The sequence below is a fragment of the Lissotriton helveticus genome, chromosome 10, assembly GCF_964261635.1.
Source record: "Lissotriton helveticus chromosome 10, aLisHel1.1, whole genome shotgun sequence".
NCBI classification, from domain to species: Eukaryota; Metazoa; Chordata; class Amphibia; order Caudata; family Salamandridae; genus Lissotriton; species Lissotriton helveticus.
In genome coordinates, this window is record NC_136071.1 from 115,759,473 (window position 1) to 115,777,050 (window position 17,578).

Below are 17,578 nucleotides of genomic sequence, written 5' to 3' on the forward strand. Positions count from 1 at the left end.
GCTGAAGGCATTCCTCCCCTCTGTCCGGGGGAGTGTAGTGCAGGTGTTCACGGGCAACACCACCGCCATGTGGTACTGCAACAAACAGGGCGGGGTGGGGTCGTGGACCCTATGCCAGGAGGCTCTGCGCCTCTGGCAGTGGCTGGAAAGTCAGGGTGTGACCCTGGTAGTTCAACACCTGGCAGGTTCTCTGAATGCCAGGGCGGACAAACTCAGCCGTCGGTGCATGATGGATCACGAATGGCGTCTGAACTCGGACGTGGCGCAGGGCCTCTTTCAGCAATGGGGAGAGCCTTGGTAAGATCTATTCGCCACCGAAGAGAACGCGCAATGTCATCAGTTCTGCGCGTTGGAATTTCCAAGGCGGCACTCGCTCGGAGACGCTTTTCGTCGCGAGTGGAGTTGCCGTCTGTTGTACGTCTTTCCGCCTATACCACTGCTGCCCCGAGTGCTGAAGAAGATCAGGCGCGACCGGGCCCAAGTCATCCTTGTGGCTCCGGACTGGGCACGAAGATACTGGTATCCCGAGCTACTCAGCATGTCAGTCGATCCCCCGATTCGTCTGCCCCTTCGGGAGGACCTTCTGTCGCATCAGCAGGGGACGGTCCTCCACCCGAACCTGTCCAGTCTCCACCTACAAGCTTGGAGATTGAGCGGCGACAGTTAAGGCCATTTGACTTGCCTCCCGAAGTCTGTAATGTCATTCTGGCAGCCAGGCGTCCCTCCACAAAGTCGGTATACGCCTGCAGGTGGAACAGATTTGTGGCATGGTGCACAGCAAAGGCTGTGGATCCACTCTCTGCCCCCCCTTTCTGAGGTTCTCCTCTTCCTTCTTTCTCTTGCCCAGCAGGGCTCTGCTCTGGGCACTGTCAAGGGCTACCTGATCAGCCTTCTTTGTTCAAGTCCCCTATTGTAAATCGATTTCTTAAGGGCATCACGCACATGTTCCCTCCTGTTCCCTTCGTGATGCCCCAGTGGGACTTGAACCTTGTTCTTACCTTCCTGATGTGCGCTCCCTTTGAGTCACTCCACAACTGTCCTCTTCGTCTTCTGACTCTAAAGACTGCTTTCCTGGTTGCCATCACCTCTGCCAGGAGAGTGAGTGAGCTCCAGGCCCTTTCTTGTACTCCACCTTTCCTTTCTGTCCATCCGGACAAGGTTGTGTTGCGTGCCAAGCCATCTTTCCTGCCCAAGGTTGTCTCAGCCTTCCACATCGGGCAGTCTATCACCATCCCAACCTTCTTTCCGCCTCCGCATCCCTCTAAAGAGGAAGAGCGGCTCCACCGTCTGGACCCAAAACGTGCGCTCTCTTTCTATTCTATTTGGATCGCACACGCCAGTTCCGGGTGGATGACCAACTCTTTGTTGGCTACGTGGGTGCTAAGAAGGGGAAGGCATTACACAAGAGGACCATCTCCCGGTGGATCATCTTGTGTATCCAGGCATGTTACTCCATGGCTAAGAAGGAGCCCCCTGTTGGATTTAGGGCTCATTCCACTCGGGCCACGGCAACTACAACTGCCCTAAGCCGGGGAGTGCCCTTACAGGACATTTGCCAGGCAGCTACGTGGGCCTCGCTGCACAGGTTCGCACGACACTACTGCCTGGACAGTCAAGTCGGAGGGATGGCTTCTTTGGCCGTTCCGTCCTCCAGGACTTTCTGGTGTGATTATTGGTTCGCAGACCCACCACCGGGGTTGGTATTGCTGGGGTATCTATTCTAAGGTAAGGAATCTATCACTAACGTGTCTCTTTCAGATGCACAAGTTACTACTTGTGTAACGATATATCTGTAAGAGACATTAGTTAGTGATAGATTCCTTACCGACCCACCCATCCTCCCCGTTCTGCGAACCGATATCTAGGGTTAAGGTCATCCCCTTTCAGGGCCCTAGTTTCTTGGCACCAGTTTTGGTTCTATCATGGTTCTGCGTATCTGGCGCGGAAAAGCTGTGTATCAGAACTGACGTCAGCGCGCATGGGCGGCGTCTAAGTACTCCGACGATGTCATTCCGGCGCTAACGACGCCGACGACGGACGCGGAGCCGCAGACGACGCCTACCGACGCGCTAGGGTATTGCTATGCAAAAATTTCCGGATCCAGTCTGACACCTGGGGATATTCTATGGTAAGGAATCTATCACTAACTAATGTCTCTTACCGATATATCGTTACACAAGTAGTAACTTGTGCATTATGAAGAGCTTGCATTTCATAGCAAATTTTTTCTGCTGTGAGAGACTTTTACCCAGAGTTACAAGACCTAAGACTGTAGCTGCCACGGACTTAACCTTTTGAATACATTTTAAATGTTTTCTTATAAGCTCTCAGCTGTGTTCTTTGCTTTTATTTATACCCATTGATTAAGCTCATTCTAGAATTGTGGGGTGCAATAGGCTATTCAGGTTTAATATTGCTTTTGTAGCATTGCTGTGCGAGTCAATTTTGTGTATTGAATTTAGCAGTGTTGCATTTATTTATTACTTTTAGGATGTTTTGTAAGGTTCTTTATGCTGTATTAAAGCTAACTTGGAATGTCAGAGCAGGTTGAAAGGAACTTGCTACTTTTTGGGAAATAGCTACATTTTAAAGGGCACCTTTTGTAACATATCAGTAGCTTTGAATATGTTTACAGGGTTCCCAACCAATTAATCTTACTCTTGTTCGCAGGCCATCTTTTTTGTTTCGTATTATACGGTTAAATGAATGCCTTGTTTTTCCTATACAGGTTTTTGTTTTAAAATTCCACACCATTTCCCGCTACCAGCTTCCTGCCATCTTCAAGAAGTGCAAGCCACAATCTGAACTTGGGGTTGTGGAAGCTGCATTATCTGGTGTCCCCGTGGCCCCATCTACCCCCGCTCTTCCTCCAGCACCGCCAGCACCTCCGCTGCCAGCTCCTGTGCCAGTCTTTGACAAGCAAGGAGAGAAAGACAAGGAGGATAAGCAGACATTCCAAGTGACAGACTGCCGGAGTTTGGTAAAAACATTGGTCTGTGGTGTCAAGACAATTACATGGGGCATAACGTCGTGTAAAGCACCTGGTGGTAATGCTACACAGCTTCTTATAACATAAGCATTCACGGTTACATTGTAGTTTAGAAATGAATGAAAGATTTTCAGCATTAACTCATTTTGTCTTCCACTTTTTTTTTCAGAGGCCCAGTTTATTCCCAACAAGCAGTTCCAACCTAAGGAGACTCAGATTTATATCAAACTAGTGAAATATGCCATGCAAGCCTTAGACATATATCAGGTATGAAGATTGGACTGTAATTTATTTTGTACATAGGAATTGTTCCATTGCAACTGGTTTTACTTACTTTTTGATTTGTGTTGTGTATTTGATAATTTTCTAAGATTGTATATTTGTGTTGTGTAGATCATATTTTTTCAATTCTTCACTGGAGTTTTCAAACAAAGTTTACGTATTACATCAAACTGTATATTTGCATTTGCTCAGAATATTCAGTGGTATTCCAGAAATGTAGAAGTGTATGTTTATAATGATTACAGAAATAATGAAGCTTATTTAGCTTATCTAGTGCTGCAAGAGTACTATAGGAGTAGACATTGAACAGAACTTTATGAACCCAAGTTAAATATAAAAATATTTCAAAAGGGTTGGAGAGCCAGCAAGTCCTCTATTGGCGATAGTACCCACCCTTAGGATATCTATCTTTGTTACCAATCTAAGGTAAACCTTACACTTCTAAAGCATTCCTAGCAGTAGTGTTCTTATCATGTTTGTACAGTTGAAGATGCATTAGAATGGCCAAAACACTGTTGGCCTTAGTGCTACGGTGCTTTTTGGTGTATGTTCCAATTGGCCCTTTCTGAAAACCAGACCCCAAGGTAGTTGTAGGCTGTTACTGTCCCACTTTGCAGATCTCCCAGTTGCCAGTGAGCTTGCCTTTTGTGTGGATATTTCCCAAACACTACTACCTTGGTTTTGCTCTGATTGACCAGTAGATGGTTCCCTTGGTTATAGAGTTCAAGCGCTATGAGTGTTCTCTGGAGAGCCTCCTGACTGTGTCATTATTGCTGTTTCATCCGCATATTGCAAGATAGGAATTCTCACCCTGCCCAACCTTGGGCTACTAAGCTGGCACCTTGCAGGACCTCCCCACCCCCCACCCCTCCTATCTGCAGGGTAGAGTGAAGGGGCCAAAACACAGCCCTGTTTGAGACTGTTGTTTGTAGGGACTTTAGAGGTTACTGTATTAGGGCTTGTTTTGACCCAAACCCATGTCCCTTCGTATAGCGATGTTCTTGCCTTTAACATTATGGTCAGTTTCCACCATAGTGAGCTGCAGTCCACCCTATCAAAATCAGTGCTGTAGTAAATGAAGTAGCAGAACAATGGTTGGTGCTTCTTCTTGACCACTTGTGTGGATAAGTATGCCAGTGCTACAATGTTGTTCATGGTTGAAGAGTGTAACCTGAAACCTGATTAAAAAAACAGAATGATACCTTTATCTTTTACCCATGACTCCAGGTCCCTCTAATGTAATCGGACATATGCCTTTGCTTTTAGATCAAGAAGAGCAACTAGCCTATAGTTTGATGGCCTGGAGCGGTCACATTTTTTGTGAATGGGCAAAAGTATGGAACCCCTCCAGTGAGTTTGGCGCCGTCGCAGTCATGAAGACTTAATTAAAGAGTGGGGTTAAAATTGATGCTCGGAAGACCCGTGCTGTTTTGAATACTGGTGCGGGATCCCATTTGTCCCTGGGGCTCCATCATTCGTCATTGTATTGATGATCCGAATTACTTTGCCGCCTATTATTGACGTGCCTTGGGGCGTGCAGTTCCCTACTTCCAGGCTGTTTGGTGGTCCCTTTGTCTAGTGGTTCTGTCAAGTATAGATGTTTTACGTAGTTTATACAGTCACGTTCAGCTACCCCTTTATCGCTCCTCAGTTGCTCAGCTGATTGATGTGCCTCCACAGCCTGAAATGGTTCTTCTCTTTCTTCAGGGAGAACACTTTGAGTCATTCCTTTTCGATTTGCTCCCTTTTATTCTATCATACTTTCTTTTTATCAGCTGACCTCAAGGCTGTGATAGAGCTGCCATCAGTTAATTTACCCCCTCTTTTCTTGTCTTCCAGCGCCCTAAGGATAGGAAGGATTTGTACTTGATTATGTCCTTAGAGTGGCGGGAAGCTCCAGGTGTCGTAGTATGCTTATTACTCGAGATTCTGTCTCGTGCGTTTCCCAGGTTCAATTGAAGCTCGGCTATGATGTCCTCCCAGTTACTTATTGCTGAGACATGATTCAGTGGAATTGTACCGTGCTTTCTTTTCTCCACCCATGCTAGCACGTTGTCTCCAACTTTAGCTGTACATTTTATCCTTCAGTTTGCGTTTTTGTTCATTTATGCAAATATCCGTTAAGTGTCGTGTTTTGCAGACCTACCTTAGGTCAAACTGTAGTATCACTTTTTTCTATTAAACTCTTGTTAACTTTTCAGGTACAAATAGCAGGAAATGGACAGACATATGTGCGACTAGCAAACTGCCAAACTGTAAGAATGAAGGAGGAAAAAGAAGTACTGGAGCATTTTGCTGGAGTCTTTACAATGATGAATCCATTAACTTTTAAAGAAATCTTTCAAACAACGGTGCCCTACGTGGTGGAAAGAATCTCCAAAAATTATGCCCTGCAGGTAATATGTTGATATCTGCAGTCTTGCTATGTTGTTAAAAATATTGCTGCCTTTTTCTTCCACACAGGTAATAGCTTCCATCTGCAAACCTCTGTAAGTTGTAGCACAGTTGTATCAAGCATTTGCCTGTTATGACCATAAACAATGTATTTAGAGCTGGGCTAACAAAATAAAAATTATTTTTAATTTTGAAATGAAATATCAAATAGAACAAACATTTGGTGCTCATTTTCCATGAAGGCGTTTGTTCCCCTAAGGGCACATTGTCAGCTGGTGAAAAATAGTGTTTGCCTGTTGGAAACTGTATACAGCTTCTCATATAATAATGATCTGAGTTTCGGATATAGTTACTTGCGAGCTGGCACTCTAATTGTAATGTTATATTAGTAGAGCGCATAATACGTTTGGCCAGGAATGGGGCATTTAACATTGACACTACTCTGAGAGTCAGGGCGTAACATGGTTATATAATTGGTGTGCATTAGTAGCATGCATGACCTTAGGAATACCAGAATCAACAACAATACTCCAGAGACCTTCTCTTTAACTACAAACTGCCTTGTGAACCCATAATCGTGCCTCACAAACAAGTTGTCAGCAAGTATTTTTCTCACAGGGTCTGCTAGTAGCATTTAGTCATTCGTACATTAGTGTGGTGGCCATGTCATATTCTATGTGATGGCAAGGATGGTCTCCTTTTTTGGGTGGCCAGCCATTCATGTAAAGTCTTTAGTAGTAAAATGGATAGTGTGGAACATTTTCTTCCCTCTATTTGTAAATATTCATATATCTATCAAATTCCCTTCTCCATGTACTTCGCAAACAAATCTAGCCATGCCCAACCTAAAAGACTTCAAATATGAACTCCAAACTTAAGAATGAAATGGCTTATTATGTCTTTGCTGTCTCTTTTTGGATGCCTATCTCCATGGTTTCCGAAAATTGTAAGGTTGCAGTATTTGTCACAATAACTTAAGAGACTAAGAGTAGGCTTGTTAATGACTTTGCACCACTTGGAAAAATGAACTAAGAGTAGGACGTTTACATGGTACACCAACAAGTATAATGAAGAAAAATACTATGTAATGACGGACTGTTCTCGGTTAACGCTGTAAATTTATTCTGGAGCATCTCTGTGCTGATTGAAGATCGCACATAAAACGTATTTCCTAAGCTTTCTAGAGCAGGTCCTCAAGGATGTTGCTAAAGCATTTGTTTGGTCCAGGCTTGACAGTGGGGATGCCATTTTCTGTGGCATACCTAAAGTCCATCATGCCCCTCTCAAAGCAACCTTGCATGCATCATCATGTCTTATCTCTGGGACTAGCCACATAGGTAACATAATTCCTTTTCTGCTCTACCTAGTTTGGCTGTTGATGTTAGTACTACTTCCAAATCTTCTTGCTTAGGTAGTTAAGATTAACTCTCTCATCCCATTATAGTAGTCTTGGATTGCAGAGTGCATAAAATGCTCTTTTTGTGGACAGATCACTTATTCTTGTGCATTTCACATTCACTTGTATATGTTTTTTGGACCTTTGACTAGTGCTCTTCTTTTGTTACTGACTGTTGTCCTAGTCTGTACAAGATCTTTGAGCTTGACCGAACTCTAAAAACTCTTGGTAAATATATAAAAACCAAAATAAAGAATGGCAAGTATTTTAAATCACGGCTTAGCTAGTTGTAACTGCATCAAAGTAAAGTGTGAAAATTCTTGAAGCATTCTTGAAGAAGAGCCATACTATTTTTAAGAGATCCTTGTTGAAGTGAAACCCTCGGTCTCCCAGAGGAGATGTTGCTTTGTGAAGAAACCTTCCCAGTATAGGAAGCGCACTGACATTTGCATTTAAGTCTACACTTTTCAGCAGGATTAAGGTTACTGCAAAGCACCCAATCCACTTTGACATAATTTAATGTAAAAGTGTGCACTAGTTAGGAATTATTAGAAAATTCGTTAGTTATACATGAATCAATCCCTTGGATGGATGGTCTTAAAAAAGCTTGACATAAGACTTTTTTGACCCTTCAAGATGTAACCCTTGCGAAGTACTGGAATACATTGGCCCTAGTACAGGGAATAGTTGAGCACCACTCAGATCTTGCATCTCCATTCTTCTATCAAAGAAATGTTTCTCCATGTTGGAAGCTGGCTCTGTATATGTTATGCCACTAGGTGGTTATACCATGCACAAAGTCCAGGGGTTCCTCAAAAGTGTACAGTGCTCAATGTAAAACCCAAAGTGCTCTCTCTGAAAGAAACCGGTTAGTGTTAGATTCCTTACCTTAGAATATCCCCAGACGTCAGACTGGATCCGGAAAGTTTTGCGTAGCAGTACCCCTGCGCGTCTGTAGGCGTCGTCTGCGGCTCCGCGTCCATCATCGGCGTGGTTGGCGCCGGGATGTAGCCGTCGGAGTACTTAGACGCCGCCCTCGCTTAGTCACTTTTTGACTAACTTTTTGGATCCTTTTTCGAGTAGGTAGACTCTTGGTGCCGAAAGGGATGCCCGGGTTCAAACCCTGTGCCGATAGTAACCGCCTGATGTCGGTTACCGACTCCCACCGTCGGTGCCTTTATTGCCTTGGGGCCGACCACGACGACAAGTCGTGCCCAGACTGTCGGGCCTTGACGTCGAAGGCTAGGTGGGAGCGGTCCCGTAAGCGCCTCGAGATCCGGCAGTCAGCCCCGCGCCGCTCGAGGTCCCGGTCCAGGAGGAGGTCGAGGGACCGGTTGCGCGTCTACAGTAATCGCAGCTCGGCAAGTCTACACCATTCGTCGGGCTACAAGTCCTCAGGTAAGAGGCACAAGAAGTCGAAGAGACGTCATCGCTCTTCTGACTCCCCCCGATGCTCGCGCGATGCGGCCGGGGTCTCTGGCGACAACGCCCACGCGGCTCCGGCGGTGCCACAGGCGCCGCGGGCAGCTCCATACCCACCGGTCCCTGGGCTGAATGCGACGCCGGAGGAGATCGATGCCTTCCTCATGGCCATGAGGTCACTCTCTCCTCCGTCGGGTCCCGCTGTGGCGCCTTCGGGCCCCGTGGCCCCAACTGGGAGCCCAAGCGGGCCAGGGGTTTCGGCCCCGGCGCCGTCTGGGGCTTCGGCCCCGGCGCCGTCTGGTGCTTCGGCCCCGGCGCCATCGACGACTTCGGTCCCGATGCCGCAGAGCCCCACTGGATCCGGATCCGGGTCGCCGCTGGTCGACCTTACGACCCCTCCGCCGGCGCTGACCCCCAGGGTGTCGGCCTCGACGCCGTCTCCGGATGACGTTGTCCCCGGTCCACCCCTCGGTCCGGATCCGGCGTCGGACCGGCGTCGCTCGACGCCGCATTCGATGCAGAGAGAAGAGCAATTCTTCTATGATCCGGCCCCATCATTTGAACCTGACTACCAGGAGATGGAGGGCGAGGAGGATTGGGAGGGGTCTGAGGACCCTCTGGCACGGGAGTGCCAGTCGTATCAGGACTGGGCTGTTGAGTTAGGGGAGGCCAGTGGTCTGGACACTTCGCCCGACACTGGATTTGTCTCCCCTCCTACCGTGGCTATGGAGTAGGGGGCTGCTTACAGCGTGGTGTTGACGAGGGGGGCCAAGGCCTTGGCTCTTGAGCTCTCCATCGCGGCCGTGAGAACTAACCTACTCACCGAGGACCTTAAACCGCAGGCAAGCTCTTCGGAGCCTCTACTGCCGTTTAATGAGGCCCTTACTGACGTTCTGTTGGGCACCTGGTCCAGGTCCGCTACAGGCCCCCCTGTAGATCGGAACGTGGCCAGATGCCACCGCCCGGCCGACCCTAGTTTCTTGTCCACCAACCCCCGAGAGCCTGGTTATCCAGGCCTCTAACTCCCAGACCGCATTCCCGACTGCTCCACCTGATCGGGAATCCAAAAGGTATGAGCAGTTCGGTAAGAAGCTGTTCTCCTCACTCAGTTTGGGGTTGCGGTCGGTCAACACCGCTTGCCTTTTGGGCCGTTATACCCACTCTCTGTGGGACACGGTCGCGGAAGTGCTGCGGGACTGCCCGGAGGCGGCCTGGGCGAAACTCGCTCAAGCCCTTGCGAAAGGGCAGGATGCAGCACGGTACTCTATTCGATGTGGGCTGGATACCACGGACTCGCTAGGCAGGACGATTTCCACAACGGTGGCAGTTCGCCACCACGCCTGGCTGTGGTCCGCCAACTTCTAGGCGGATGTCCAGAACCCACTCATGGATATGCCGTTTGATGGCGGTCGCGTCTTTGGCGACAAGGCAGACAGTGCGCTTGAGCGTTTCAAGGACTCCAGGGCTACGGCCAAGTCCTTGGGCCTGTCAGGCCAGCGCCAGCAACCTTCTGCCTCGGGCCGCAGACTAACATCCTGCGGGAGGTGGACGTGGTAACTGCCGTGGCGGTGCCAGGGGACAGAGGTGAGGCCAGTCCACATCCACCCCCGCAGCATCCGCCTCAAAGCCTTCCTAGTCCGGCTTTTCAGGCCCATTTGACGCCAGTGGGGGCAGGGTTCGCCATCACCTCCTCCACTGGCGAACCATCACATCGGACAGGTGCGTGCTGCAAATCGTCCTAAGTGGCTACTCCCTCCCCTTCGAGGCGACCCCTCCAGCCATGCCACCGCAGTACCACCGCGTGTTGGGGGATCACTTGCAACTTTTGCAAGAGGAAGTTACGGCCCTCAAAGCCTAGGGGGCCATCGAGCGCATTCCTGGGCCGGAAGTAGGGGGTGGTTGTTACTCCCACTACTTTCTGGTACCCAAGAAGGGCAAAGGGGGCCTGCGCCCTATCTTGGATCTGCGGAACGTCAACAGCTTCCTCTGGAAGAAGTTCAAGATGCTGACTTTGGCTCAGGTCTTAGCTGCCCTTGACCCTGGAGACTGGATGGTAGCGTTGGACTTGCAGGACGCATATTTTCACATCCCCGTCCTGCCGGCCCACCGGCGTTACCTGCGGTTCACGGTAGGCCACGAGCACTTTCAGTTTACTGTGCTCCCCTTCGGCCTTACCAGCACCCCTCGGGGGTTCACGAAAGTGATGGCGGTGGTCGCAGCTCATCTGCGCAGATTAGGGGTCTCAGTCTTCCCCTATCTCGACGACTGGTTGTTGAAGGCGGGCTCGCCCCAGGCAGTCGTCAGCCACCTCCAGACTACGGCCGACCTCCTACACCTGCTGGGGTTCTCCATCAATGTGCCGAAGTCACACCTGAGCCCCTCTCAAAAGCTCCTTTTCATTGGAGCGGTTCTTGACTCGGCGCAGTTTCGGGTTTATCCTCTCGAACAGCGGGTTTGGGATATTCAGGCTCTGATTCCGATCTTTCAGCCTTTATCCCGAGTCTCAGTCAGGTTGAAGCTGCGGCTTCTGGGGCTGATCGCCTCCTGCATTCTTCTGGTGCATCACGCCAGGTGGCGGATGCGGGCTCTACAGTGGGACGTGAAGTTTCAGTGGGCCCATCATCAGGGCAACCTGTCTGACCATGTCCTGACCTCAGAGGGCACTGCTAGACAGTTGCAGTGGTGGCTCACGGACAGCGATTGGGCCAGTGGCAGGTCTCTCTCCCTACCCCAACCGGAGCACGTAGGGGTGACGGATGCCTCCCTCCTGGGATGGGGCGGGCCACATGGGAGAGAGGGAGATCAGAGGCTTCTGGTGTCCGGCGGAGTCCCGGCTCCACATCAACCTTCTGGAGCTGCAGGCGATCCGGCTTGCACTGAAAGCCTTCCTTCCCTCTGTCCGGGGGGGATGTGTAGTGCAGGTGTTCACGGACAACACCACCGCCATGTGGTACTGCAACAAACGGGGCGGGGTGGGGTCATGGACCCTTTGTCAGGAGGCTCTGCGCCTCTGGCAGTGGCTGGAACACCAGGGCTTGTCCCTGATAGTTCAACACCTGACTGGTTCCCTGAACGCCAGGGTGGACAAACTCAGCCGTCTATGCATGATGGATCACGAATGGCGTCTTAACTCGGACGTGGCGCAAGGTCTCTTTCAGCAGTGGAGAGAGCCTTGGTTAGATCTATTCGCCACAGAAAAGAATGCGCAATGTCATCAGTTCTGCACGTTGGAATTTCCAAGGCGGCACTCGCTCGGAGACGCCTTTCGTCACGAGTGGAGCTGCGGTCTGTTGTACGCCTTTCCGCCTATACCACTTCTGCCCAGAGTGCTGAAGAAGATCAGGCGCGACTGGGCCCAAGTCATCCTTGTGGCTCCGGACTGGGCACGAAGATACTGGTATCCCCAGCTACGCAGCATGTCAGCCGATCCCCCGATTCGTCTGCCTCTTCAGGAGGACCTTCTGTCGCAGCAGCAGGGAACGGTCCTCCACCCGAACCTGTCCAGTCTCCACCTCCATGCTTGGAGATTGAGCGGCGACAGTTGAGGCCATTTGACTTGCCTCCTTAAGTCTGTGATGTGATTCTGGCAGCCAGGCGTCCCTCCACAAAATCGGTATACGCCTGCAGGTGGAACAAATTTGTGGCATGGTGCACAGCAAAGGCTGTGGATCCACTTTCTGCCCCCCTTTCTGAGGTTCTCCTCTTCCTTCTTTCTCTTGCCCAGCAGGCTTCTGCTCTGGGCACTATCAAAGGCTACCTCTCTGCCATTTCAGCCTTCTTAAGGCTTCCTGATCAGCCTTCTCTTTTCAAGTCCCCTGTTGTAAATAGATTCTTGAAGGGCATCACTCACATGTTTCCTCCTGTTCCTTTCGTGATGCCTCAGTGGGACTTGAACCTTGTTCTGACTTACTTGATGTGCGCTCCTTTCGAGCCACTCCACAATTGCCCTCTTCGTCTTCTAACTCTTAAGACTGCATTCCTGGTTGCCATCACCTCCGCCAGGAGAGTGAGTGAGCTCCAGGCTCTATCTTCTCAACCTCCTTTCCTCTCTGTCCATCAGGACAAAGTTGTCTTGAGAATGTGTCCCTCTTTCCTGCCAAAAGTAGTCACAGCCTTCCACATCGGGCAGTCCATCACCTTGCCCACCTTCTTTCCGCCTCCGCATCCCTCGAAAGAGGAAGAGAGGCTCCACCGTCTGGTCCCAAAACGTGCGCTCTCGTTTTATCTGGACTGCACACGCCAGTTCCGGGTGGACGACCAGCTCTTTGTTGGTTACGTGGGCGCTATGAAGGGACGGGAGGTGCACAAACGAACCATTTCTCGATGGGTCGTTTTGTGCATAAAGGCTCGTTACTCACTGGCTAGAAAGGAGTCTCCTGTGGGGCTGCGTGCCCATTCCACTCAGGCCACGGCGGCTACTACTGCCCTGGGTCGGGGAGTCCCCTGCAGGACATCTGTCATGCAGCTATGTGGGCCTTGCTGCACACGTTCGCTAAGCACTACTGCCTGGACAGCCAAGTCCGGAGAGATGGCTTTTTCGGCCGTTCCGTTCTCCAGGACTTTCTGGTGTGATCTTGGTTAGCAGACCCACCGCCGGGGTTGGTATTGCTGGGGTATATATTCTAAGGTAAGGAATCTAACACTAACCTGTTTCTTTCAGATGAACAAGTTACTTATCTTCAGTAACGATATACCTGTAAGAAACAGTAGTTAGTGTTAGATTCCTTACCGCCCCACCCATCCTCCCCGTTCTGGGAACCGATATCCAGGGTTAAGGTTCTTCCCTTTAAGGGCCCTAGTTTCATGGCACCAGTGTCGGTTTTTATCATGGCTCTGCGTTTCTGACGACGTCATGCCGGCGCCGACGACGGACGCGGAGCCGCAGATGACGCCTACCGAGGCGCAGGGGTACTGCTAGGCAAAACTTTCCGGATCCAGTCTGACGCCTGGGGATATTCTAAGGTAAGGAATCTAACACTAACTACTGTTTCTTATATATATCGTTACCGAAGGTAAGTAACTTGTGCATTTGTGGTAGTGCGGGCGAGCAGCCTTCGGCATAACACGGAGGATTGTAAGACATTTATTGCACAACATTGACCAAAGATTAACACCCGACTCAAAAAAGAGATCCACACCAATTTTAGAAAAATAAGCTTTGTTTGTACTTTATTTTAAGACCATTATCTTCGCAATAAGGTAAGTACCTTTTTTAACTAAAAATACTTTCCACTTTAAAAAGTCAACACATTGTGCAATTTCTGAACAGTTCAATGTTAACCTATGGAGGAAAGCAATAATGCCATTTAACAGGTAAGTACAGCACTTAACATTTCAGTCAGTCTTTGTAGGAAGCTGCCTCTGTATTTCCTATACCAAAGTAAGGTATAGTGTGCACAGAGTCCAAGGGATCCCCATAAGCTTACAGAGGTAAAAGTCGATAACACCTTACTCTCTATTTGTGGTAGTGTGGGCGAGCAGTGCTTTATCAGAGGGTAATATTAAGCATTTATTGTACACGCTCCGGCAAGAAATGTCACACACTCAAAGACTGAACTCAGACCAATTTTTTTGTATGAAAAATATTTCTCTAGTTGTATTTTATTTTTAGAACCTAGCAGGATTTGTTACAGGTGGGTACAATTTTAGTTCTCAAAACAGGTTGATCAGAATATGCAAGCTGGTTGAATTTGACTTAGTTACAGGTTTGTAAAACATTTAAAGACAGTTGATACTTGTGATTACTTTTTAGGTTACTTTTTCCACTCAGTGTGGTATGCCTTAATATCACACTGGGACATTTCCTAGACAAAGGTAAGTAAAGTATTTTGATATTAAAACACAGGTGCTCAGGTTTCCATACAAACACAACTCAACACTTAGAACTTTTTCAGAGGAGAAACAGTCAATGCAATCCAATGAAGGAAAATGTGGTGATCGGTTTACAGGTAAGTAATAAGTCTTTAGGGTTGAGTTTCTGGAGTTAGAACAAGGGTTCCCCCAGGGTCAAGGATGCTCTCAAAGAACACCCTCAGCGGCAGTAGGGCGGCTGGGTGCAGAGTGCTGAGGCCCAATGTTAGCCTATGGGGCTAGGGGGCTGCTCTCGGGCAATCTACGGGGTTGAGGGAGTAAAGCTCCTAGGGTTAAGCTCAGGGCAAAGGGAAATCCGAGTTAGCACATAAGGTGTTCCCACAGGGGCGACTGGGTCCATGTTAGTGATTTGACGCCTGGTGCCCTGTTGCTTTCAATGGGAGATCTCTGTTTGGAACAAAGACTGCGGATCAGGCATGGAGGCTTCCTGGAGGCGACCACTGATTGTAGAGGTACAATGGGATGCAGGGGGATACCAGGACACAGTCGGTTGGGCCATCCAAGGCAGTGGGGCATTGGGTGCAGGGGTGTCTTTAGGCGTCTGATTTCCTTACGAGCTCCAGGGGGAATACTCCAGATAGAGGATGCAGGCGACGTCGGGATGCTTGAGGTAGGTCAGGGATCACCATATCCTAGGTCAGGTTCGCTGGGGGGGACCTCCTTGTGGTGTTGGGCCACTCAAAGTCTGGCCGTAGGTGTCTGGTGCAGAGTGGTGCAGACTCTCTTATTCTGCCAGAGTGTGGTTCTTGAGCAAGTCCGGTGCTCACAGGAGACAGAATCTTTGGAGGGATGGCAGGTCAGGTCCTCCGGGTTCTGGGGACTTGTTGGATCTGCCTGGATTCTGCTGGACTAGGTCGAGGCCAGGTCAGAACAACACGTAGGGCTGGGGCCAATGCAGTTGGTGTCCTCCTCTTCTTCCTTCAGCACGCCTTTTTGGTCCTTCTTCTCCTCCTCCTTGCTTGTCTGAGGAGGCAAGGGTCGGGTTGTCCCTAAAAAATACATTTAGGGGTGTTTCAGGCAGGTACAGATCGAGACCAATGGGTTTCTTCCTTGTGGTGGGTACACCCCCTACTATACCACCCTCCAGTGGGAGGGGGGCATAATCTTCTCTCTCATTGCTTGCCCCCCCCATCTTCAAGATGGCGCAGACTGAGAGTTGTGCTACGCCTAGTCTCCTTCACCTGAGGGGTGGAGTTGGCAAAGGTGGACACACCTCCCCTCTTTCCTTGGATTTCCAGCTGATTCCCCCTCCCAAAGTGGGGGTAAAAACCGGTGGGTGCAGTTGCTGGGAGAAGCAAAAGACCGGGTCAGCTAACAAAGGTGGCAATCCTTTGAAGCTACTCCTTTGTGGACCATGCCCATCCTGGGCGAAGAGAGTTGGCACCTCTGCCCAGGATGTGCTTTGTGTCAGGACCCCAAGAGCGGGATGCTCTCGACCCAGGGGTCCAGAAACATGTGTGGGGGTGGCAGCTGGCGAGCAGCCTTTTAGCCAGGACACTAGTGTTAGGTCGTTTTTCAGGGGGCATCTCTAAGATGCCCTCTGAGTGTGTTTGACGTTCAATCTAACACTGACATCAGTGTAGGTTTAATATTCTGAGAAGTTTCATACCAAACCTCTCAGTCTTCAGTAAAGCCATCATGGAATTGTGGCATTCGGAGTGCATAACTCTCAGCCCATGGCCTAAAATAGCTTCACTGCGCTTCCAATACCTGGAAATGGCACATGTACTGTAGGGGCCCAGGGCTTATGCCACTGTGCCCTCACCTGTTGTATAGTGCACTCTGCCTTAGAGCAGTTAGGCCTGCTAGAGGAGTGACTGATCTATGCCACAGGCTGTGTTTTTGTGGGCATGGCACACAGGGATATGTGCCATGGCGACTTGTAGGTTTAGGGTCTCCCCTGGCACACAGACTGCACTGGCAGTGGGTATGGGTCAGGGGAGGGGACTCCGATGGTGGGAAAATATATGCTTCAGCCCCCAGAGACTTTCTCTGGCTACAAGGTCCTTGGTGCCCCTGGTACCTTTTACTTAGGACCTATATGTAGGTCAGAGGAGTGCCAATATGGGAGCAAAGGTACAGTTTTAGGGAAAGGGCACATGCCCTGGGTACCTGATTAGCAGGAACCCAGGGCACACTTAGTCAAGAAGCATCAAACGTCTGGCAAATAGTGGGGGGCAGCCATGCAAAAAGGGCACTTTCCTACAGTCTTTGGGACCAAAGGGCAAAGGGCAAGGGTCAGATGAGTACAAACACTGTCACAGCCGGGTGCAGATGTAAAAATTGGTGTTCATCCCAATGCGTTTCAATGGAGACTGGAGGTGCTCAAAGCCACACTGTTTGCAGGTACGTAAATCGGTTGAGGAGGTAAAGCTTTGGAGGTTAGGTTAAGCACAGTGGGGTCCACAAAGCAGCACCAAACATACACCACCAGTGGCACAGGGGCGGCCAGGTGCAGGGTGCAGTTTCAATGTCGGGCGCCCAGTGCTTTTCAATGAGGATTCTGCTCTCCCCAATAGGATGCAGGAGGCGCACCGGAGTTTGCAGGAGGGAGACCAAAGACAACAGAGGTAATTAGATATGTTGGGGCACCATCCATTCAGCTGACCAAGGTGCACGGACTTCGGGTGCAGGGGTACCTTTAGACGTCTGAGTCTTCTTGCCAGTTGCGGTCAGGGGGAGCCTTTGGATTCATGCTGCAGGCGTCGTTGTGGAGTCCAGGAGGGGTGAGCCAATGCTGGGCTTGACATCCGGATCACTGGGGAATCTGTTCTGGATTGGGGGGCCACCTGGACATGGGCCGTAGGCATCTGGTGCAGAGTGGGCAGGACTTGCAGATCCGCTGTGCACCGTAGTTCGTTATGTTTGATTTTTGGGGACAGAACAGCTGTCCTCTGGAGGTCTGGTCTTTTTCAAAGTTCAGGCAGTCTATGATACAGGTATGGTATCCATATGTAATATAGAATTATGTATGGTAAATTGTGAATAAAGGGGTTAATTTTCACCCCAAGGTTCTGAGTGATATCACAGCTTAAGCTTTGCTTTAGTTCTCACTCTTAAGATCTTGGTGAAAAGCATCAGTTATTGACAGTCATTAACTTATAATTCTATTTGTATGTCTTCCACCTAACCTAAATACATTATGATGCTTGTCCTTTGCTAACAATGGGAGGGAGAAAAAAGAGACCCCTCTGAAAGAGTTTTTTTGAAGCATGTGTCGTATT

The 17,578-nt window shown here is 49.6% G+C and overlaps 1 protein-coding gene across 1 annotated transcript in view; it reads left to right on the forward strand.

The window, feature by feature from the left end:
- Positions 1 to 17,578, forward strand: part of TRRAP (transformation/transcription domain associated protein) — an 885,394-nt gene that overhangs the window by 114,347 nt on the left and 753,469 nt on the right. The window contains exons 15-17 of the mRNA XM_078664902.1: positions 2,729 to 3,047; positions 3,159 to 3,256; positions 5,473 to 5,667. Of these exons, the coding sequence (XP_078521028.1) occupies positions 2,729 to 3,047; positions 3,159 to 3,256; positions 5,473 to 5,667 (612 nt within the window). The remainder of the gene's footprint in view (positions 1 to 2,728; positions 3,048 to 3,158; positions 3,257 to 5,472; positions 5,668 to 17,578) is intronic.